Source organism: Xiphias gladius, chromosome 7 (genome assembly GCF_016859285.1).
Source record: "Xiphias gladius isolate SHS-SW01 ecotype Sanya breed wild chromosome 7, ASM1685928v1, whole genome shotgun sequence".
NCBI lineage: Eukaryota > Metazoa > Chordata > Actinopteri > Istiophoriformes > Xiphiidae > Xiphias > Xiphias gladius.
The window spans coordinates 18,909,456-18,934,969 of record NC_053406.1 but is presented as its reverse complement, the minus strand read 5'-3'; the positions used below and the strand labels follow the sequence as shown (position 1 = coordinate 18,934,969).

General features: G+C 36.6%; 2 protein-coding genes across 2 annotated transcripts; both read left to right on the top strand.

Annotated features, from left to right (window-relative positions):
- Positions 1 to 1,765: 1,765 nt before the first annotated feature.
- On the top strand, positions 1,766 to 15,403 carry jam3a (junctional adhesion molecule 3a). Its single transcript, XM_040130141.1, has 9 exons — positions 1,766 to 1,883; positions 9,909 to 9,980; positions 10,085 to 10,198; positions 10,387 to 10,539; positions 11,394 to 11,596; positions 12,227 to 12,326; positions 13,873 to 14,002; positions 14,124 to 14,175; positions 14,277 to 15,403. Exons 1-9 carry the CDS (start codon positions 1,820 to 1,822, stop codon positions 14,310 to 14,312), a joined length of 924 nt encoding a protein of 307 aa, XP_039986075.1. The 5' UTR covers positions 1,766 to 1,819; the 3' UTR covers positions 14,313 to 15,403.
- A 1,565-nt stretch (positions 15,404 to 16,968) lies between these two features.
- Positions 16,969 to 23,967, top strand: vps26b (VPS26, retromer complex component B). Its single transcript, XM_040130140.1, has 6 exons — positions 16,969 to 17,640; positions 19,285 to 19,441; positions 19,640 to 19,804; positions 20,735 to 20,910; positions 21,017 to 21,159; positions 23,178 to 23,967. Exons 1-6 carry the CDS (start codon positions 17,418 to 17,420, stop codon positions 23,313 to 23,315), a joined length of 1,002 nt encoding a protein of 333 aa, XP_039986074.1. The 5' UTR covers positions 16,969 to 17,417; the 3' UTR covers positions 23,316 to 23,967.
- The last annotated feature ends 1,547 nt before the right edge of the window (positions 23,968 to 25,514 follow it).

The following is a 25,514-nucleotide window of genomic DNA, read 5'->3' as shown; positions in this document are numbered from 1 at the left end:
ACATATGGTACAAACACAGCAACAGAGTAAGGCAAACAGGACGGTCTGATGGTGCAGGGATATGCAAAGATGGCAACAAGTTCATTTATTTTCCCCTTTTTGTCTTTTTTTAATTTTTATTTTAGTGGGCGGATCAGAGGGCACACACACATCCATTTTTGCAACAACAATCTGGGAGTTTATGTGACTGTAACATAGTTTTAAAATGTAGCTTATGTTTTCTATGACTAAGAATGGAAATTGTATATAAATACTCCCTGTAACATAAAAGCTTTACTGAAGAATCACAAAATCAACTATATAAAATATGAATATCATTATAGTCTATACATTAACATAAAATGGTGTGATGTTTTGACAGCTGCAATAATGTCTGGTTTTACACTGCCACCTTCTGTTTATTTGCAGGAATCCAAGCAACTGCATGTAGTATATTTAAGCAATGAAAATAAACACAACTCGTAAATAAATTACATTAATTTAATCTTAGAGGGGTCCCTTTGTTGCCAGCAGGGCAGACCTACTTATGTAGGATACTGCTGTTTTCGTGCAGAATTCAGATATTGCAAAATGTTCTGCTTTGTTTTACATTTTGTACGATCAGTGATTTCGTGATGCCTTGGTAATATTTGTTTCGCTGTAGGATTGGGAATGAGTATTGGTCCAGTGGAGAAACTGGTGTTGACTGCACAGATCAGAAAGCACATTGACACAATGATGTACAGGCATTTCCTGTCAGTGTACGGTGCATCTTCCGCCCTGATGCCCTTGTGGCTGTTTTAATGTCTCTTAAACCCTCCGCGTTGTCTTACAGGCAACAACATTTTGCCTTTTTACCTTAGCACAGTATAGAACGCTTTCCGTAATCTTTAGTTATGTCTCAGAAACACAAAGTCTGTCTTTGATTCAAACCAATTTATCTGGTTACACCTCGTTTAAAAGGCACCAGAAACAAAACTGAAAATTGTAAAATGTAATCAAAATATGTCACAATGGTTCTGAGCATCACAGCACAATATTCAGTCTCTTTAGCTCCTTTATGAGCTATTTTTAGAATTATTTTCTCACAACATCTGCTTTAACATAATTGTTTTTTGCATATTTTATACATTTCAAGTGTATTTGGGGCCATGTTTGAGTGGTTTATTTGTGCACAGATTGTCTCTTGCTTTTGCCTGAACCATGTAAATGCATTTACCAGTATCACTGAAACTGAGAAGACTGTTTGAAGACCTGTGAAGTGAAAAGAAGTGAAACAACCTCTGCAGTAAACACCCATTAAAAATTAGCCTTTCTTGTCTTGTTTTCTTGTCATTTGTTATATATCAATTAATTATTCTAATCTTTCAAGGTTGGTTTTATATTACCACCATTGTAAAGTGTATATTCGGGACACAGTGCAACAGTGGTTCTATTTTTAGTCTCTACTTTTTCTTCTATTTATATTTATTTTTTGTTTTTATTATCTATCATCTATCTATCTTTCTATCTAGCTAGCTATCTAGCTAGCTATCCTCCCACAGAAAAAAATATAACCACTACAGGGTTTAGGTCGACACTTTCCCACGACAACCTTACGCCCAGGGTTTTGTGTGTGTGTGTGTGTGTGTGTGTGTGTGTGTGTGTGTGTTTGTAGGAGGAGGGGCACATATTTGGCGCCACCTTGCGCCTGTCAGACAGCGTTGAGGGCTCTCCCCCCCCCAGCCCTTGTAGCTATGGAAACTCGTCGATGGCAACATCCACCAGTCTGCTCTGTTCTGTTCTGCCCCCATCCTCATACCTCTCGGAGGTGCAGAGTGTGTGCAACTGTAACCGATAAATGAGACGCTGCAAGATGGCGATTGGGCGACTCGTGGCTTGTTTTGTTCTTTGCAGCAGCCTAGGTAAGTTTATTTTTCCCTTGGCACAACGCTGTTGCGGGATCGTTTCTGCACTTGAGGAGGTGCGGCTGCCGTTAAGTTAGTTAATCAAAGCTGTACCGGAGCTGTCAGCGCTAACGTAAGAGCAGACGTTAGCTTGATGTTAACAGGCTGGCGACTGTCAAGAAAGCTTTTCTCGTTATGTATTGCTTTGTTGTATTTGGCAGTTTTAATGTCAGTGAGATATACGTATGTTTTTTTTCCATTAAGGCTATCGTTGCGTTGCTGTTGTGCGAATCAAACCGGATAAATGGCGTTAGTTAGTTGTTAGAGCATCCCTCGCGTTTTAACGTTTTAATTCACGTTAACGTTCGCCAAGAGCCGTTCACAACCGCACGGAAAACGGTGCAGGCGTTAGACCTCGCTTTATCTCTTTACCGTGGGGACCTTTTGACGGAGCCTCGACACGGTTACGCGTTGACTTGTCACCCGGCGGGTAATTCAGAGGAAATTTCCAGAATGAAAACAAAGCGAACGTTACTTTGGGCGAAAGAAAAAGGCGACCACAACACATGGTGAGGAGACCTGTCCTGTCGCCCCCGACATGAAGGGGCAACGAAATCACGGGCCTGCAAGAGCATCTCCGATACAAATGCGTCCACTCTATGTCTGTGCATGCAGCAAAGACGGGCCCATACTGTCCAGTATAGCGTGTTACCACTTTCTGCCTAGGCACCAGTTTTCGAGGCTTTATAAGCCCTAAGTAATGGCGGTTAATGAATCTGACGCTTTACAGGTCGGTTACAAGCCATTAATAAAAACAACTTTTGGGTTGCCGGCAAACATTTGTTGTTGGGCCCCTACTGACCCCCCTCTATACAGTACATGGGCACCTAGAAAACCACCCATCATTTTAGTCTCTTTTTTAAAGAGTAAGAGTGGTTAAAAGCCACGGGTTCCACCTTCTCATTGGCGATTTTTTTTGCTAATTTTCTGTCATCTGTGATAGCAAAATGAATCTCCTTGAAATTTGGACTAAAGCGCTGCAACTAGCGATTACTTTTATTGTCAGTTAATCCTACTTTTGACTGACTGTGAAATGTCAAAAATGCCCATGATATATGACACAGAATCGAAGGCTGGAATCAGAGATGATTTGGCATTGAACAACTTGAACATTGGAAAATTGTGACAGGCATTTTTTTGTTGTTGCTATTTTGTAAAAACTTTATCAAATTTCTAAATGATTCATTAGTTATAAATTAATTGTCAGACTAACTGATAGACAGGCAAAACTGTGCCAGTTACTTTAATAAAACACACCTTATTTAGTAAAAGATTCACATGAGCATAATACAAGGGCTTTTGTGATCCAGGTTTGGTTGACAGGTTGTGCAAAATCCAAAATCCAGCACGACATTTTCCTAGCACTTAAATTCATCATCCAGACCCCTCAGAGCCAGTTATAAGTCTAAATGTTAGTAACCCATTAATAAAGGGTAATGGGTTTCTCATTTTGTAATAAGCATTATAAAAATGTTATTTAATTAGCAAAAGTTAGTCAGTCACCTGTAAATGTTCATAAACAATTAATAAGTGGTTCTACAACACTTAGTTATAAATGTTAATACGCAGTTTATTCATGGATTTTGGTCCAGATGTCCTGCAGCCCTTTTCCAGAGGATGAGTGGTAAAACATTTCATTGGAGCAGTCTCACTAATGCATTAAAGAGCCAGCTAAAAAAAAAGTGTCGCGCTAGAGGAGGATTATAATCTGCAAACCCAATAGTTGTTCTTATTAATGGTCTATAACTGCTCTATCAAGCATTAGTAAATGATTAAATAACCAGCAATAGAGCCATTACCGCATATGAACCCTTTATGACTGGTGCCTATAAGAAAGTGGTATCACTTTGTGAGTACCCTCCGGTTTGGGTTGAAACTAAGGATTATTTACATTTTAGATTAATCTGCCACCTATTATGTTGATCGATCATTGACTTGCTTGGTTTATAAATGTCAGAGTATAGCGTAATAGTCTAAGATTAGTCTAAGGAGATATCTTCACACGTCTTGTTTTGTTCGATTCACAGTCTAAAACCCAAACATATTCAGAGTACGTTGATATAAAACAGAATCCTCATGTTTTATATCAACTATTATTCATTCGACTAATCAATTAATCTGTCGGTCGTAACTAGTCAAATCCAAAATTCAAATGCCGTCTTAATAACCAGCTTGAGCCCTGGCCAAGTAGTGGGTTTGATAAAACAGTGTGTTTATTGACCTGTGCTGATCACGTGGTGATTGATGACGATGGGTGTTGTGTTATCAGTGCGGTAGGTCGAGGGCATCAGCCAAAAATGTAGAGTCAGTCATGGTGAGGTTGCGTGTTGGAGAGGACATGCCTAATCGTTCCTGCCCCAAAAACAGCTAGAGCTTTGGATTGATCAGTGTAGCTGATGCTGAGCGACATGTTGTATCCACCCTGGTGCACATTTGATGTGAGGTCACCCCCCTGCTGCTGAGCGAAATTTGGTTGTGGAGTGGGTCGGTTCCAAATGGCAGATTGCACCAGTAAGTGTTGAACTTTTGACCCTGGTTTTCTGCAAGCGTGAATCAAATGACTAAGTGGCTGACAGGCTATGCTTACATTTGTTTGATTGTTGACACTCCTGTGGTTCTGAAACGGGTCTGACCTTACAGCTCACAAGTATAGAAGCATTCATGTTTTTAGACTGTTTAATAGTCTAAAATTCTGCCCTTAAGATTTAGAATGCCTTTAGGTTTGAATAATGAATATGAATCAGAATTAGCATTGTTTTATTCATGCTTCATAGACATGTAATTGGGACACATCTGTGCATAAAGTTGAATATTTTGATTTAAATTAAGACAAAATGAAGATTTTTTGCCTTCTTCCTCTAGTTCTGATTTTGGAGTACGATGGTGTTAATCCCTTAACACCCAGTTTCATTAAATTTCCCCTCTATGTTATTCCACACCCACAGTATCAAATACTGTATATACTTTATAAGCTTGTTCCTGCTCTTAATTGAAAAATTCTGAGTTATTTATTATTCTAGTATTTACATTGGAGCTGCAACTAGTGATTATTTTTGTTATTGATTGATTAATGTTAGAATATAGTGAAAAATGTCTGTTATAATTTCCCTCAGAGCAAAGAAATGTATTAAAATTGCTTGTTTTATTCGGCCCACAGTCCCACGATATTCAGTTTAAAGTCGCATATAATATGACAAAGAAGGCAAATCAGTATTTTAGTTTTAAAAATGACTAAAATGATTAATCAGTTATCACTGCCGATTCATTTTCTAATTGTTGACTAATTGTTGCAGCTCCAGTTTACACTGAGTGAAATATTCAAACCATCAACATGTTTTTTATGGCTACACCGTACCATCAAATGAAAGTATTGTTGATGTTTTGTGCACATTCCCCCAAAATACAGCCGGATATATTCTGTATCTTTTATCACTACTTTGTGCAGTCTAGTGCATTAGCGGGACAGTGGGACTGAAGAGGTTAAATTTACTGGAGCTACATTATATCTCAGTCTTTATTCACCCTGGGATCCCGCAGTGTAGGGACATCCTCTGCACCAACATCATGACAAAACACAAGGGCAAAGTACAGTTCACGTGTCCCTTTCTTACATTTCCCTGAAGTATTTATGACAACATAACTGTCTCCATCTAATCTACTGGAGTGATTAATTGTTATTACAGTCACTCCAGTATGCTGTTAATCCCTGTGGTCCTTGGTCCTCAGTCCGCTCCATGTTGCTCGCAGCTAACCCTGCCTTCAGCATATTTGCAGCGACTGCACTGGAATGTCTGGGAAAAAGGCTTTTTATAGATGCACTGGATCAACAACTTTTTGTTGCAGGGATGGGGATGGGTGGTTGTTTTCACATTCTGCGCATGAGACGATTGCAGGACGTAGCTATTTAATAATAATATTTCGGAACAGGCTATAGACCTACTTTGACTATGCATTACAATAACAGAGGGATTAAAAATGAGCCCCTGTTTGCTTTCCAGCAAGCACTGAGATTATTTTCATAATTCAAAGACATTGTCTTCTCCCCGGCCTACATTGTGTCACTGGGGGACCAAGCACTGTTGTATGAATGCTTTTATTATAAGATCATATTAGTAATTAGTTACACATTGTCTTGTTAATTGGCTGTAGTTATTCGTTCTCACGGCCTAGTTTTTGTTTTGTTTGGGTAGAGATGAGAAGAACCTCAAACAAAATCATGTTAACAATGTGCCTGGTTGTGCAGTTGGTACACTTTTTTTGGATTTTGGTTACCCCAGTATCTACTCAGCCTTCTGTACCGTGAAACCACAGTATCAGTTATTATGTACTGCAAAAAATAAAGACAAAGAAGTTTTTTTTGTTTATGTTTTGGAGATTTTTGGCCAAAGGAACACGGGGGGAGGGTGACATGCAGGGTTGCCTCCAAGGACCTATTATTAGTGTTTCAGAGTTCTTTACAAAAACAAATGGCCTCTAACACATTAAATACTGTGATGCTGTAAATAATGAGTTTCTAACACGTATTGGCTTTTTTTTTGGTAACGTAATACTTTGCAGTGTGATTGTAGCAGGTTTTATTAAATGGCTAATATTGGAAATAGCCGTTGGTTTTATTTTGTTCCTGAAAATGAGTCCTTTCGCTTTAGTCCTCAACTCCATGCTGTCTTAGCAATAGAAGAAGCAGTTCAAAGCTTAGTTTTAAGGCTGAGGACGCAGTACGTGCATATGTTGAGGGAGCGTTTTTTTGAAGAGGTCGCCTTGTGTCTCTCAGGATGTCCAGTCACAGCTGGGGTAAAAATAGCTCTTGATGCACAGGGTGGGAAAGTCAGCAACAAAGACGGAAGCGGAGACCTGGGAGTCAGATCTCATCAGTCACTGCAGCTGCGCTTATATGACTGGATGCTTTGGCAGGACCCATGTTTTCATCACTTTCAGGCTGAACATCAGCTATATGCTAGCTCCCTCTGGCCCCAAGTCATACTGTACATCCCAGGGTCACTCGTCTGCTAACAAGGCTGCTTCAAATAAATAGCTTGGAGTAAGTCAGAACGCGTCGGGCAAAGAGGCCTCCTGCGATTACTATTATTGTCTACTTTCAGCCTTTATTTGAAACCCTTCTTAGGGCCCCCACAGGGAGCTGGAATGCCCTCATTACTCAGCATAGGTGCTTATAGTTGCATGTGTATCCAGAAATTACAACACTTGGAAGTGGCACAGACACAATAGGTTGAGTGCAGAGTACCAGTGGAAGGTGGAAACATGCTTATTTATCCTCCGCATTGTAAATCTTTTCAACAGATTGTTGAATTATGTGTACATTTGAAATTGTAATTATCACATTCTCCTAATTTGTTGTTGTATACCCCCCCCCTCCATACTCATTCATTTTCTGCTTAAATTGGCATTCTGCTGGCCCAGTTTTTACAAAACTTGTGAATTATGCCTCTTGCCATTACAGTCTGACATTTACAAAATAACACTGATTGCTTTAAGGAGTTCACTCAAGCAAGGAACTTAAAGTAAGTATATCTCATGAGTTGTTTATGCCAGAGGGAAAAGAAGACAATGATTTTGATTAAATATCTTTCAAATTTAAGCACGTTCCCACTGTTAAGTTATTTTTGTTTTCCCTGAATTTGTTTTGTTTAGGGTTTTGATAAATATTTATTCTGTGAACCTCAGTTTATATTAGTGTCACAATTTAGCGAAGAGACTAATGTGTTAGGGCATGTGGCTTTTAAACAAAAGTTGGGTTAAAAATTTGTTATAACTAAATGTATAAATTGCAAAAACCTTCACCAATGAATAAATAATTTAATAACCCATTGGACAAAATACTGAAATGATTTGTTAGAGAAAAGAAATGGGAGCACTTTGCTCTAATGGGTGACACATCATTGACCAATTCCAGCTATTGCTCTGAGGCCTATCATCATCCAGACACTAGTGAGATCTAGTGAACTACTGATGCAGATGCTCATAATCTAATGAGCATTGGCTCTATCTTTTCTTTTTTGGTGGCTTTTGTTACCAAAAGACTTCTGCGTTTCAGCATAAAAGCCATGGTTAAAGAAAACTGAAAACTCCTGTGTATGTGCATCATATCAGGTTATTCTGAACAAAAATAGCCAATGTAATTAAAATGAAAACATCATAAATAATTAGCAAATCCCTTGTTTATAAATTTACTTTCTGCAGTACTTAGTACAGAGACTGCAGTCTTATCTTGTATGGTAGATGTTAAATTCCTAAATGGAAACAATTCAAACAGAAATAAAATTAAATACAATACAGTGATTATTTGTATTTGCTTTTTATGTCTGCATTTATGTTGTTGTAATTAAATGAAAAACATATGTTAAATTACAACAAAATAACTCAATGAATTGTTTTTCATTGTGATATGAATTTTCCACGCCACACTAAAATAAAGTAAGAACACAGAAAACAATCACTGTAGTCCAGCAGAGGGCAGCATGGACCTGCCAAAACTAAGCTGTCATCGGCTTTCATGAGGTGAGAGGGAGCTTTTTCTTTTTAAGAGGAAGATACATCATTGATGCCAAAAAGAAAAACAACCAATTGTCCAATCACATCTTTGAGGGCGGAACCATGGGCAGAGCTTAGCGGCAGTCAGCGTTATTAAAAACAGAAGGCAAAATGTCTGTCACATAACATTTTTTTTTTCATTTAATTATGACAGTAAATGCATACATAAAAAACAAATACAAATAATAATATGTATTGTATTTCACTATATTTTTGTGTTTAATTTGTTAGCATATAGGAATTTAAAATCTTCCACTGTCTTGGTCTTCAGTAAGTGAAAAATAATTGATGTTGGCTCTAAAAAAAAAATCCTTTGTTGCCTTGTCTATATGCTTATTGTTATACTGTTGGGATCACTGACCAGTCCATGATTGGCCGAGACTTGCATGTAAGTTTACATTCTTGGGAGTTAACAGAAGAACAGAAACTTACACTGCACTTCAGAAATCTAAGATTCTGTTCTCTTTGCCATGATATTTTTTGTAGAATACATATTTTAGGATTTGGAGGATGTTGGATGCAACATTGACATTTTCAGAAATACACTTATTCACTCTCTTGCTAAGAAATAGATGAGAAGATCCATAACACTCATATATCTGTCCCTTAAATATAAAGCTATTGCCAGCAGTTGGTGAGTTTAGCTTACCACAAAGACTGGAGTCCTTTCTTGATATTTGACTTGTTTCAGGAGCTTTTGCCTTCAGTCTTGGTCTTCCGTAATTGAAACTTTGGCCCTAAAAAACTCCTTGTTTGCCCTGTTTGTATGTTTATTGTTATTGTCCTGCTGCAGTGTCCTAAAACTGGAGGGACGATGTATAAAAAGCTTCCTATACTGACTGTTCAGTATGCATGGAAACACCCTCAAACCAAAAGGCAGAAAACCTGAAAGTCAGCACTTTAACCTTACTCAGGGTTTCAATCCAAATGCAGTGTGCTGGAGCAACGCCAAAGCAATACAAATTTATCACTGTCCAAATATTTACAGACACCACTGTATTAGTATTCTTATTGCAGCAATTTAATTTTTTAAACCTGCTGTCTCTTATAGTGATTTATCACCAGCCAAATTAGTTACCAGTTAACCACTAAGAAGGAACCAAAATTAAATATTGAACCCAGAATATTTGTACCAGGAGTCAATTAATATGGAAAGGCTATAATGTGCAACACACATGTTCATTAAAATGTACAACTTACACATTTTGGCCCCAGGTGTTAATCTTCTTAAACAGAAATGGGAATTAATTAATAAGATATGTTTACCCTAAATCAAATCCCTAGTCTCTCACACTCTTAGTTTCTATATTTATCTCTCTAATCCACTGTTTATTAGGCAACATGCCCAGAAGATAATGTCTGCTAATACAAATGCTTGTGTGTGCCATCAGGGTTACTCAGCGTTCAGTGTCTGTCTTCCTTTTTTTTCCACAGGCCACATTCCATCATCAGTCGGGGTAACCCTCCGAACCACGGACAAGATTGTGTGGGCAAATGAGTTTGAACGTAAGTTGCTGGAAAATCACTCTAACCAGTTTAGCCAAAGTAGCTTTTCTTTTCCTGATTGGGTTCCCTTTCTCCTGCTCTCATTCATTGTGTTTCCCTCACAGCCATCGAACTGACCTGTTTAATAGAGTCCATCTCAACAAACAACCCGAGGATTGAATGGAAAAAGATTAAAAATGGTGTCCCCAGTTATGTGTACTTTCAAAACAAGATAGCAGGTAAACCGCTTGGAAACTCTTTTTGAAAACCTTATCGGCCAGTAGACCAAAGCAAATTCTCAGGAATCAAAGCTTAGCTGAATGAATAGTACTTTGAAAGAACTTGGCACTGAATTCTGTTTTTGAACTGTGAAGTCATGCTGCGTATTTGAATGAGCAATTGTAAAGTGTTTTTTTCTCTCTTAAAGGGGACTTGGAGCACAGAGCTCAGCTCAGAGAACCAGCCAACATTCTGATCTTCAACACCACTCGGTCAGACACTGCAAAGTACCGCTGCGAGGTGGCCGCCATCGATGATCAAAGGGACTTTGATGAGATACTTATTAGTCTTGCAGTAAGAGGTATGCTGGGCGGGTGCTTTGTTCGGATACCACACCACTGATGACTGGCTATATCACATCTAAATCAAAATTTAAAGCAATAGTTTGACATTTTGGGAAATTTGTTTGTTTGCTGTCTTGACAAGACTTCGAAAATTAATACCAATCTTTTAGCTGTCCCTTAAATATGAAACTACAGCCAGCAGCCGATTAGCTTAGCTTAGCATACTAGCAACTAGCCTGGTTCTGTCCGAAGGTAATGAAATCTGCCTACCTGTTCAGCTAAGGCTCAAAAATTAACATGTTATATCTAATTTGTTAAACCTGTACAAAAGTCTGAAAACAAAAATTTGTTGTTTTACAAGGAGTTATGTGCCAGACTATTTCTTGGGCAGGTGCAATAACTTTCTTAAGTCTTGCTATCTCTGTGAGGTTGGTGGCAACTGATATATCGCTTTTTTTGTTGATGTTATTTCTGTTTTATAAATTCAATGTTGTTGCTTTTTTCTTTGCTCCTATCCTGTGTGTTATATAATTACTTTTTTTGTGAAGCACTTTGTCAATTTGTTTTGAAAAGTGCTATATTCTTACTTCCAGTGTTTCCAGTCTTTATGCCAAGCTTAGCTAAACGTCTTCTGGCAATAGCTTTATCATGTAACTCTCAGCAAGAAAACAAGTAAGTATATTTCCTAAAATGTCAGACTTTTCCTTTTTTATGTCATTACTTCAGTCTCTGTTAACTCCTAATGGGACATATTTGAATATTTTCTGCATCAAGTGATTAATCAATAAAAAAACACAGTCAATAGTTGCCTTGCCTTGTAAATTGTTACAAAACTTGTTGTTGATTGTTGTGTGTCTGTGTCTGTGTGCAGTGAAGCCTGTTGTACCACGGTGCAGTGTGCCAGAGGCAGTCACAGTGGGAACATCGACAGAACTGCGATGTCTGGAGAACGAGGGCTTCCCTGCTCCTCAGTACCGCTGGTTCCACAACAACGAGGAGCTTCCTCAGGACCCCAAAAACAGCCCCAAGTTTGTCAACTCTTCATACAGCATCAACCCTGACACTGGAGGCCTGGTAAGAAAGACTGGAAAATAGCCTTGCCATTATGAATTGTTTATTTTAGTTTTCATTGTCTGTACGAAGTATCAGTAAAAGCATGGCAATCAGCAACATTATTATTACTAAACTATTAGAAAAATTAACTTCTTCTCCATGTATTAGAATCTATCTCAGTCAAATAGGAGGAAGTAGCTGGTTGACTGTTCTGTTTGTGGATGGGACTCTTTAGCATCAAGAGTACTCAATGACAGTTTATCTAACGTAGTGTAAATGTGAACAGCTTAATCTGAATAAACCCTTAACCATTGTATGATTAATAGCAGGGGTAATCCATGTGTGCAAAGATAGCCAGTGAAGAGGCTAAACCTAAAATTGGAAAAAAGGAGGATAATGTTGCATCCAAGGCGATGTGTTTACCGTTCACTTCAAAAACAAATTAAAGGGTTAAAGGGGGAAAAGTCTTAGATGTGGCAGAAATTCAAAAGTTACTAAATACATTTCATGTCTGTATCATAAAATGTTACAGAACAGTTAAAGACAAACAGTGATGTAAGATCTAATCCACTGGGAGACATCTTTAACATTTTATTGATAATGCAGCTTTGTGTCAGTGCGCTGAAATTTCTTCTTAAAATGTCTCCTCAGAAATTTCGAAGGGTGAGGAAGGAGGACGCAGGGGAGTACTACTGCCAGGCAAAGAATGATGCGGGACACGCACAGTGTCCCACACAAATGATGGAAGTCTGTGAGTGACATGTGTACATATGGACAGATTTGAAACTTACTTGGAAGTTTTGAGGCAATTTCTGAGACTTTCTGAGAAAAGATATGCCCTGTTGGTTTCTGTAATGTTTGTGGACAGCACTTGAACCCAAAGCAATCTCAAACAAAGAAGGGTGAAATGTACATGAAGAATAGAGACTTGAAAGTTTGGCAGGTAGATCTGACAAGTCTAAACGGGGAAGCAGGTAATCAAAAACAGAATGAAGGTAAAACGTTTTTTAAAAAAAAAAAATTATAGGAGATCCAATCCATCCTTTCTGCATGAAGCTTGTTCTGTTCATGGTTGTGGCAAGCGGGAGCATTTCCCAGCATGCACTGAGGCAGGGGCAGACCCCGGACAGGTTGTTAGTCTGTCACAGGGTTAATGGTGGCTTCAAGTGGCGTCGTGTTTATCATGTTACAATGAGAAGAATTCATCCGAACGTCTCACTAATTATTTTCGACTCCATAGGTGGAAAGTTTTTGGTAGCTCAGAGTTGAGGTGTTGTGACATCCTCCTGACATTTATTATTTCTCATTCCTAAACATGACTTTGAAATTTAAGAAAAAAACACACAAAACCACTCAACATTTTTAAAAGGCAAACAAGGCAAAATCCATTTTTGTAGTTAGTCCATAAGCAATAGTGTTCGCATGAATTGAATCACTTGAAGGCCAAGCTTATCGTTGACTCATCTTCCAACGTCAAAAATAACTTCCAATTGAAAGGCAGCAGAGAGAGCACTAATTCATTTAACCAGCATGCCTTAGCAAGTGAAGTCCAAACAGTAAGTTTGCAGTCCCAGCTAGCCAGGCCAGTTTTGAACCCAGGATAATGCCAATATGTACTTGACGGTAAGTAGAAGGGGGGGAACTTAGGCAGGAGAGGAAGGAGAGAAGAATGGAGCAGCTGTCCGCACAGTTTCAAGTTTTTTATTGCAATATAGTTGAAATTTGTTGATTTGAAAGGTTGTTTTTTGCTGCTAATATATTGAACGAAACTGCAGTAAGTATTCATAGTAAACCGTATACATTTCAGCAAGTCTTTTAACTTTTATAGTCAGAAATTCCTTCATATATTGTGTTAAATTTTATTTTTGTTAAACTAGGGCTGCAGATATACTATACATTGTTTTCACTACTGATTATTGCTTGTTCTTTGATTAATCATATAGTATATAGAATGTTAAAATTATAAACTGTTTTCAATTCATCACAAGACAGATCCAATAGATTTATCTAAAGTTGTGTTATTTAATGTGCCAAAAGGTATTTGCTTCATAATGATATCAAGTTTTCAAGCTGTCAGCAGCAAATGTTTGATGTCTTTATTTGATAGTTGGCTGAATCTGATCGATTATCATATTCTTCTACTGGTCAGCTAAACCATTTATCAAGTGATGATTTCAGCAACTTAAAAAAAATAGAAACAAAACATACAGAAACACAAATCATAATACTCGATTGGTAAGTCAAAATTACAGGGCCACCTAAAGCTGTTAAGATATCATCTCTTTGTTCTGTTGCAGATGATGTTGACATACTTGGGATTTTCCTCAAGTCCTTTGGTGCAGTGATTGCATTCTTCTGTTTGGCTGTTTCCATTTGTCATTACCTTAGACGTGGATGCTTCGACAAAAAAGGTCACAATGAAAATAAGTGAGTATAAACTAAATCTCTGAATAAAGGAAAGAGGCAATACTGTATGTTATTCTGTATTTAATTCTACACTACGTCAAAAATTGTTTTATTTTATTATGTATCTCTTTCTTTATTTCAGCTACAACTGGCCAGCACAGACTGATGGTGTTGACTATGGCGATGCAGATGAGGTAAACAAAATTTATTGCATCTCTTCTTTACTATGAGCAAAGGAAATGGTTAAAGGTAGAGTTCTGTACATGCTAATTTTCTAATTCCTATTTCATTACAGGGCCATTTTCGCCACAAGTCTTCATTCATCATTTGACAGCTGAGACAGAGGACAGGATGGAACCAAGACAAAGACAACTATTGAGGTTAACTTGCAACACATCAAAATGTTTGAGGTGTAACATGGCACACTATTCTCTGATGCACATTAAATCGAATCAACCAAATCTTGCCAAAGTAATTATAATATCATTTTATGTCACCATTTCAAGGTTTTTTTTAACATAACTGCATTTTTTATTCTCTTCTGTTAGTATTAATTTCCATTTGAAACATTCGGTTTTTACACCTGATTTTGTTTTTTGTTTTTTAACTAATTTTCCAATGTATTTTTATCATACAAAAAAAACATTTGAAAGCTGTGAAATTTGATATTTGGCCCACAGTGTCATTGCAAAAGATGCTGGAAGCTACATTCCCTCCTCCTTGTTTTTTGGACAAATCCTCTTTTATAACTCTTAAACTTTTTACTGTGTACACTGAAATTGTTTTACAAAACTCCTTTACATTGTCTTTGTTCATAAGATAAACATGTGCTTAGTTTGTTTCACGTGGGGAAGAGTTGAAACTTGATTTGTATATACTGTAGTTATACAGGCAATAAGTGGTAGACTGCAAAACGCTGACTAGCTCAGATTAATATGGCACAATTTATTAGCCTTTATTATATTTACAGACAATAACGAGTATGTACAAGTACAGATTAGCCCATAAATTTGAAGACCATATATCCCACTATGCTGCAAATCAATATGTACTAAAAGTTGGTGAAGTATGATTTTTAGAGTGCTGTTTCTGTGTATAAGTGACCTTCTGTACTTTACTAATTATTTTGTGAGTATTGGACATATTGTCCAGTTTTGACTCAGTAGTTAATGTACATAAATATATAAATTTTTTGATCTTTTAATTTTCATACATTGCACTCCATACCTTATTGTAAATACGGCAATAAAACTGTTTGTTGGAAATAAATTTACTGTATTTATTGTTCAGTGTGTATCTGTAACGTTGAGCCTGTCAGTAATAACAGTATATCATTTCAAACATCAGTGTCAATGATTTGTGTAACAACTCAGGAACTGTTGTAAAATGTCCACTGTTAATTTGATATTAATTCTATATGGTCATGTTATTTTGTTACTATTAAATTTAATTGAACTGCAAAGGTTTGGATACTCAAATGTTTCATGTGTTTTTTTGTGGAAAGGTATTGTCGAACTTCATCTGTGCAATTGGATTATAAGAAAGGATTAAATAATAATTATGCAGAGAGAAGTTACAGTGGAAAGAAAAAGCATTTACTGTATGTGTCACATTGAGGGTTGTATGCAGTAGAGAAAAAAATACGCAGATACTATAGTATTTAATTAAACTTGTAATTGCTTGAGATGCTACTGTAAAAATGAGGTAGTATGTAAATTTAGAGTCTTAATCCTGTCAATTTAAACACATTTATGCACACAGTAATTGCAGCATTAGCATTTTGTTATTAATGTGTCTTATTCAGCTGATGGATGACTTCTAATGACAGAAATAATTTACATCCTTTACTCGAGTAAAAGTACCATGTAAAAATACTCCATTACAATTAAAGTTCTGCCTTAAAAAAATGTACTAGAGTACATACTCACTCAGGAAGATGCACATAACAGTATTGTTGGATTAATATTACTGATACATTAAAGCAGCAATTCAATTTTGCAACTGGTTGAGGTGTAACTACTTAATATGTTGTGGGGTAATTTATAACAACGATTTGTATCAAATTAATTCATTGTATTTTTGCCTGTAAAAACCCTCATCTGCAAAGTAACCAGTATAACTATGAGAGTCAGATGAGTAAAAAGTACAATATTTCCCTCTGAGAAGCTTTTGAGTAGAAGTGGATAATAGAATAAGATGGAAACACTCGAGTAAAATAAAAGGTATCTAACAGTGGTGAGTATATTTACTAAAGTACTGTACTTAAGTACCATTTTGATGTACTGGAATACCTCAGTTTCATGCCACTGTAAACTTCTACTCCACTATATTTCAGAGGGAACTATTCTACTACTGTACTCCACTACATTTTTTGACCGCCATGGTTAGTTTGCACGTTTACATATAGAACCCGTGATGAGGTATCATGCACTATCTTAGAATAAAATTCATATCAGTATATAAAGAAGTATAAATAAGCTCCACTTCAGCCAGCTCCAATAGCAAAATGCTACTTACATATTAATAAATCAGCAATTACAACCCAATGTTACAGTCTATAGTAATACTAAAGTGACAGGGACCATTCTCCTGTTTAATGAGTACATTTTACTTTTGATACTATTTGATAGTATATTTGGTGGTTATTATTATTATTATTATTATTATTATTATGATTATTAGGTACTTTTACCTAAACAAAACTTTGAATGCAGGACTTTTACTTGTAATGGGGTATTTTTGTGGTAACGCTACCGAGTGAATCTGGCAACACTCATGTCTAAACATTGCACTTAAGTACCGTAGCCTACTTTCCACGACGGATATTACTTAGTAACTTACAAATTCAGACAGAAAAGTATGAAGCAATAAATAATACTGATGTTCTTATTTGAATATAGTAAAAGCCCCGATTTCCGGTTTCGAGCGCCAGGCTTCTCGGTTTTATTGTGAAAAACGCCACCCGGAAGTAGTCGTGCCGACGCAGGTTGCGTACATCCTGATCGTTTGACAACTTCCAACGTTTTCTCTTGCAGAAAATAAACATGTAATATTTATCCACACTGCGAGGATTGTGTGCGTTTAAGGCCGATTGGTTGCCGCTGCATACCGCGTATTGGTGACACTGAGGTCAAGAGAAAGGGGAAAAGAAAGGGCCAATTTGCTGATGGACGTATTATCGTTTTGCTATTTAGCTTCATCGGTGGTAATGAGTGTGGACATGTAGCTAATGTGGAGTTTTCTGTGAAATATCTTCGACCTCTCCGGGTGTTAATTGTGTGTGCGCTCTCCAAGAGGGAACTGCGGGCCTTTGTCGTGCTTTTTGTTTTCTACTTTGAAACATTAGCAGAGATTTTTTTTTTTTTTTCGTTCTGTTTTTTGGTTCAGTTAGTTACAAGTCAGATAAGAGTCACCGCAGCGCAGACGTAACGTTACAATGAGTTTCTTTAGTTTTGGACAAACTGCAGAAATTGATGTGGTCCTGAATGATGCAGAAACGAGGAAGAAGGCTGAACACAAGACGGAAGATGGGAAGAAAGACAAATACTTTCTTTTCTACGATGGCGAAACCGTGAGTGGGAAGGTGAATGTCACGCTGAAGAACCCCGGGAAGAGGCTGGAGCACCAAGGGATCAAAATTGAATTTGTTGGCCAAATAGGTATGAAAATAAAAAAAAACCTAATACAATTCAGACATGTTTACATATATACTACACAGTTTAGCTTCTGTTTAATAAAGTTTTTTTTTTTTTTTATTTAACACTGTCAAGTGATGTAGGAATTACTGAAGTGTATTACTTAAGAAAGAGTGGCAATACTACACTTTCAGAGCCGCAACCATTAGTCGATCGTCAGAAAAACAATCAGCTATCGATTAGTCTTTTGAGTCTTTTTTTTTTTTTTAAGATAATATGTCGAATATGTCAGGGCCTCAAATATGAATGTTTTCTTGGTTTCCTTAGTCTTCATATTAGTAACGTTTTTCTAATAAAGTCAACTTTATTTAGCAGCGTCAACACCAAGAACATTTAGAGCCAGGAGTAGACAACAACATAAATGAGAAAGCATAAACATTTCAAATAGGTACATTAAAAGAGAAAACTTAAATAAAGAAAAGAAGTTAAGGAATAAATGAGAAAAATAGATGCACACTTTGAGTTGCATTTGAATTGGAGGAGGTCCTGATACAATCTATGTATTAGAACTGGGACGATTATTCGATTGATCAACAGAAAAATATTTGGCAACTATTTTGATAATCAGTTAATCCTTTTGAGTCATTTTATAAGAAACTAGAAGGGCACTCAGAGAGCGCAGACCCCCGCAAAGGCCATTGTAAACAACATACACCAGAATTCAAATTAATAGTAAATGATCCAGGTCTGCCCCAAAATTTAATGGGTTTTTCCTTGGCCCATGGCTTTGTATCACAGCACAAACTGGGGCAAGGCCCTCTCCAGCATTATCAATACTTTATTGTGACACTTGCCTTGATTAAGATGAAAATTGCAACACCGTCCGCCCACAATACCATAAAGTAATATAACACTGTTTACTGGTGCAGTAATTTTTTTATATCACTAACTAAAAGTGCACAAAAAATTTAAGGTTGTTACCTCAGTTTAAACCTTAATCTATCAGTGGCATATTAATTTCCACATGAGCACCGATTTGCACAATCGTCGGGGACTTAGCATATTGTGGAAAACATAATGTGATGAGTCCCGTTTACTGAATATTTCAGCCATTCTTTATTTTTGAACCAAGAGCTGACATTTTTTACTTTACTATAGTTCTGCTTTCTGTTATGTTTCAGAAATGTTCTGCTTTCTGATATCTTTGACATTTTTAACTTGAATTTTTTAGTTCTGCTTTCTCTTAAGATGCACTGAAACTGAAAAACAAACAAACCCCTCCCTTCAGTAAAAACACGATCCCTTTTCTTGATCCCCTACGCCCCTAATAATTTTCAGTTTCTTTAGGGACAACTTTGGAAATGTTCTTTTGTGTCAATTAAATTTACCTATCAAGAGTAAGAGATTTACATGAACACAACGAATTAATGTTACAAAAAAATACAAATAAAATAATGCATTACATCATAGTTGTAACAATAAATGAAAATAAATCTCTGTATATCTGTCCACGACTTTACTTGATGAGGAGCAATCACAAAATAAATGCATAACTGATTCTGGCTCCATATTAAAAAATCAGCAAATTTTAAAATGGTCTTATTGTGTAAAAATCTTACAATGGATTTCTCTTATTTTGCTTTTGTTGGTAACCCTCGTCTTTTCTAGAGCTGTATTATGACAGAGGAAACCATCATGAGTTTGTTTCCCTGGTGAAAGATCTTGCAAGACCTGGTGAAATAACTCAGTCACAGACCTTCGACTTTGAGTTCACTCATGTTGAGAAACCTTACGAGTCCTACACAGGCCAGAATGTCAAGCTAAGGTAAGTTTGATCATTCATACTACTTCAGAGGCAGTGAAATGAGTGACGGTGTCACCTTTATTCAGCCTGTCATGTGGTAACACTCAAACTGCTCATTTTAATTTACATTTACCTCGCAGCACACAGTATATTTTATGGGTTAGATGTGATAATGTGGGGACAGTACTGCTTACAGTCTCTGTTTTTTCCTTTTTGCAGATATTTTCTTCGTGCTACAGTGATCAGAAGACTAAATGACATCAGTAAAGAGATGGACATCGTGGTCCACACGTTGAGCACTTACCCCGAACTGAATTCCTCCATTAAAATGGAAGTTGGAATTGAGGATTGTCTCCACATCGAGTTTGAGTATAACAAATCCAAGTAAGATTTGTGGCGCTGGGACTAACAATTATTTTCCTTCATCAATTAATTTGTAGACATTTTTTTTTCAATTTATCAAATCAACTATCAAAGTTGTTTTTATGGTACCTTTCAAAAGTGAATTTACGCAGTGCCTTTCTGGACAGAAAAATCCATAAGTCAAAGGATTTAAATGGTAACCAGCTCAGTTACAAAAACAAAGTACCAATCAATCAATCAATCAATTAAAATAAGCACAACATCCTTAAAAGCCATTTGGAAATACTAATAATACTATTATCGATTAATTATTTGATTAATTAATTGTACAGTGTATAAAGTGTCAGCAAAAATATCAAGTTCCCTGAGCTCAAGTTGCTGTCTGAAAAGGTGCCAACTGGAAGTTTTTGCTATCGCTACATAGCCAGCAGCCAACATTAGCACTAACAGCCGTTTACTTATCAGTCTAGAAGAAACGTTGCAAGTTCAGCATCAAACTTCATTCCTTTACTCACCGAGAGCTGTCTCCAGCAGTGGAAACCAACGCTAATGTTAACTCTTGTTTTGCTTCTATTTCTGTCACTTCTCATCTTCTACTAAAGTTAGCATGCTAACCAACTAGCCCCGGCCCAGCCTGGCCCGTCCTGTAATCTACTTTGCATAGAAGACAAAGAAAACCAGGAAATATGCACATCTAAGAAGCTGCAACCACTGATTATTATTATATTTTTTATGCCTAAATAAATATTAATTATAAGAAGAATTGCAGATTAATGTTCTCTCGACTGATTTATAGATGAATCTACCAACAGCAATGTAAAGTATCCACACACTCAATCTAATAGTATACTGACTGGAAAAAAAGAGACGGTTCAGTTACTAAACTATTTGTTGTTTATAGCTCTCATTCTCATTTTATGTTTATGTCTTTACTTGTTTGTTTTTTGACAGGTACCATCTGAAAGATGTAATTGTGGGAAAAATCTATTTCCTGCTGGTGAGGATTAAGATAAAGCACATGGAGATTGACATAATCAAACGTGAGACAACGGGCACTGGCCCAAGCGTATACCATGAAAATGACACTATTGCCAAGTACGAGATAATGGACGGCGCTCCCGTCAGAGGTAAACAACACTTATTCATAATTTAAGTTATTTCAAGCATAAAATATCTTCTTATTAAGTTCAGATAGATATTATCCAGCCTGTTACAATGTATTTCATATTTCAGGAGAATCCATTCCCATCCGGTTATTTCTGGCTGGCTATGATCTGACTCCCACCATGCGAGACATCAACAAGAAGTTCTCTGTGCGCTACTACTTGAACCTGGTGCTCATCGACGAGGAAGAGAGACGCTACTTCAAACAGCAGGTAAAATAACGATAAAAGACAGTTCTCAAAGCAAAAAGGGAAACAGTGTTCAACCTTTTTTTTCCTTTTCTTTTTTTTCTTACTAAAAAAATGCAGGATTTTTGAATGTGCTCTTAATTTACAATATTGTCAATCTTTGGAAACCCACTTAGTTCTCTCTTTGTGAAATTTAATTGGCAGCGGCATTCGGAGGGTACAGTTTGATTAGTGGCTGTCTGTGAAAATACTTTATCATTTCCTTTTGCTACAAAATGGTGAAATGCAGTATGTTAATTTTTTCTGTGAAACTGCAAAAATAGCATTAGTCCTAAAACAATTACTGGATTATTCGAATTATTGATTAAATATTTTCCAGTTCCTGCTTCTCAAATGTAATTATTTGCTGCCTTTTTTCTGTATTGTATCTTCGTAAATTAAATATCTTTGAGTCTGGGATTGGACAAAATAATAAATCAGAAGATACCGGTTTGGCTCTGGGAACATGGGTTGGTTACTATCTTCTCACATTTTATAGACCTAACAAGTAATCAATTTTCCAAAACCATAATTAACAGATTAATAAATAATGCAAATAATTGCTAGTTCCTTGTTGTTTGTTTACATATGATCCTAGTCATTGCCACTCTTGGGATATAGAGTATAACATTGCATTTTGCCAAAAATAAAAGCTTTGTTTTATTTATTTGTGTAGAAAATGACAAAGTTGATGAAGTGCTTCACAGTATAAATTACAAGTTGTTGTAAACGTGCAACAGTGTTCCTGTATTAACTGGACGAAGGATGAAAGTAATCCACTTTAGCTGAAAAAAAGTCGGAGTTTCTAGTTGTTAGTGGGAGCATTTTGCAAACCCTGGGGATTGTTTGCAGGTGATAGAAAGCTGATAGGAAACATTACTGTCTGCAGTTGTACTGGAAGCCATCCCTGCAGGTGTTCTTAGGCTTTTTAAGGATAACTCTCTGTCCCAGTGTATCCCTTCGACAGATCTCTGTAAATATTACGTAGGTCAAGTGTGTTTTTCCTCTGATCAAAAGAAGAATAACGGAAAAATAGAGAGCATGTTATCAGGAAGATATTGTTACTCTGCCATGTGCGATGTCGTATTGGAAGTGTGGACCTCACCTTGAATGCTGTATCTGTTAACAAATAGGACGAGGGACATTTCTTTCAAGTGTCTGCACAAATTCTAGCCAGCAAAGTGCTGCCTCCAAAGCCTATAAAAAAAAAAAAAAAAAAAAATAGACCACTACACACTGTTCCTTTTGTGATGAAGGATCAGAGACACTAATTTCAGTTCTGCATCCACACACAGAAATGTAGTCTGATATTAACAAGTTTATTTGTCATTACATCTACACTGATTTACTGTTTTCTTTTAAAGATATACTTTTGGTTATTTATTTTTAATTATAAATCTTTTTTCTTTTACATAAATTCACAAAAACAAAACCTACTTTTTGTATTTCAATAATAATTGATACATAGTAGGGGTGCAACTAATTATTTTTATTACTGATTGTTCTATTATTTTCCCAATTAATCAGTTATTTGTTCAATAGAATGTCAGAAAATTGTGAAAAATGTCCATCCCAACTTCCTAAAAACCAGGTGTGACGTCTTCAGATGTCTTGTTTTGTTCAATAAACAGTCCAAAATCCAAACATACTAAGTTTACTGTCATAGAAGACTAACGAAACGAGAAAATGTTCACATTTGAGAAGCTGACTGCAGAAAATGTCGCTCTAGTTTAAGAAATTACTCAAAACGATTATTATCAAAACGGTTGCAGAGTATTTTTCTGTTGATCGATTTATCAGTTAATTGACTTTTCTTTGCAGCTCTAATGCATAGATTATATTAGGACCTCATCCATTTCAAAAGCAACTAAAACTGTTGATCTGTTTCCCTCTTATATATCGCTTAACTTTTTATTTTTTATCTATTTAATTTTTCTCTTTTGATGTACCTGTTTCTTATGAAGTCTGAAAACCTCCATACGCTTCCTTCTCTCCTTCGACAGGAAATCACACTGTGGAGGAAGGGCGACGTGGTGAGGAAGAGCATGTCTCACCAGGCCGCCATCGCCTCCCAGAGGTTCGAGGGCTCGGCGGCGTCAGAGAGCGCACTGGAACAAGCTGCAAGGGAGGAGAGCGGGTAGAGGCGCTGCCCTCCGATCTCCTCGCACAACACTCATTAGCGTGTGTGTTGGAGTGGTGGAGGTACCTGTCAACTGTACATCTGGTCAAACAGCTGTATTTTTTGCTGGTAAAGGGAGGAAGAACGGAGACCAACATACAGTTATACAGTATGTGAACAATGACACAGTTTGCATTAGGCATTCAAAACGGCGTCAGGCTGCTGGTCTCGACCTTCCTCATTAATGCTTTTTTTTTTTCTCTTTTTTTTTTTTCTCTTTATGGGAATCAAACTAACTAATCACCTGTCGCGATATCCGCTGTGTAAAATCCTTCATGTGCAATTCTTGGATTTTTTTTAATCCTTCTGTTTGTTACATTCTCACACTTTTGGGGATAAATTTATTTCTAAGCGCTTAATTAATGCAACTGAATTGTCATGAGTTTTCAAGAAAATGTATCCAACATTCCACGTTTAATGAATGCATTCCTAACATTGTTAGATGGTCAAGAAATCTGAGATAACTTTTGCACTGCTATATCTTGCTGAACATTTTTCTCTTTGTGTTTGTGTGTGTTTGCACAAAAAAAAAAAAAAAATGGTGGAAGTGGAAACTGGAATCTCTTTCCTTTTGGACCCAAGTATTATCCCACACATTTAAAAAAAAAAAAAAATGTAAATAAGAACAGCTAAATCCTGTTATCCTGTTCCAGCTTGTGTACATTGAGTATATAGTACACAGTCCCACAAAATGACCTTTAATGTTCATGCTTTACCTCAGCATTCCAGAGGTGTTAGGAAAGAGCGTCAAAGTGTTTGTATTAAGGTCTGATAGTATGAAGTCTTCTGTATCCTCTTTATTAGAGACTTGAAAGTTGTGCCTAAGTGTATCAAGCAAATGAAATCCTCCTGCCTCTAACATAATTTTAGTCTTTTAACCAGAGAAAAGTTACAGTAGAACTATCTATCTTTTGCAAAATGCTAATCACTTGCTCCTTGTCCCCAAAAGTCAAATAAATTAATGCCAAATGGAAAAAACCTCAGACTTTGTATTGGTTGTATTGCAGAAATGACTGAGTGTGTTGACATGATAAACCTGTATAGACGGGGTGGACAAAGTTGTGCAAAACTCATGCATCATGCAAAAAAGAAGTTGCATATCAGGATGACCACATCGTACTAACAATGCTACAATACAGTGCACAGGGGGTGAGTTGTGTGGTCATTGAGAGCCTTACGACACTTTGACTGTATTTTTTTCATATTTTTCAAATACATATGGCTCCTCAGAATCCCAAAGATTGCCAAGTGCTTGGTCCCTGAATTGCTCATGCATCAATTAAAGAATTGCAAATCTTGCAGAAAATGTATTTGCAGTTATTTTATAATCAATAATTTCAGTAGGTTTTTTTTTATTTATTTATTTTTTTTAAACCAAAATGCCAAAAAAATTCAATGGTTCTGACTTATAGTTATGGTTTTCCTAATTCCCTATGATTTAAATTTGAGTATCTTTTGGTTTTGGATTGTTTGAAGATGACAGCTTGGTCTTGAGGAATTTGTTTTTCAAATTTTCAAAGACCAAACGTTCAAGAAAATAATCATCTGATTAAGCACTAATAAAAATAATCGTTAGCCGCATCCCTGGAATCCACGGAATACAGAAATGACAACATGCAGCCAGTCCAACTCAAAACTGCATTCGCCATAAGAGCAGCAGTCTAAAGTACAAGGAAAGACCAAGAACTGTTCAATACCACATACTGAACTATCTCAATAACAAACCTGTTACACTAAACTTAATTACAAATGTCAAAAAGCTGAATTCTTTTCAGCTTTTTTTTTGTTTGTTTGGTTTTTTTGCAGTAATTATCCTGATCTTGGTGCAGTCTGTACTGTACTTTCCCTGATCACATCTTCTAGTCTTTATCTGCATTTGTTTAATTTTAATAATTAACCACAGTGAATACGGAGCAAACAAAAAATTGTCAGCAAGTCTGCAACAGTCAGCAATTAAAACAATGTTGGGTACCCCTGGTTAAACAGTCACAGATCATCATCGTTGTCAGTGCTAATCCTTGCTATCCATAATGGCCAAAGCATGTGAGGCTATTTTATAGGACACGGTGTATTGTGGGGCTGTAACACGATTGCCCTTTATTAACAGATAATAATACTCCCATACACAGCGCTCACCAAGGTAAGAGTTCTATTATCTTTC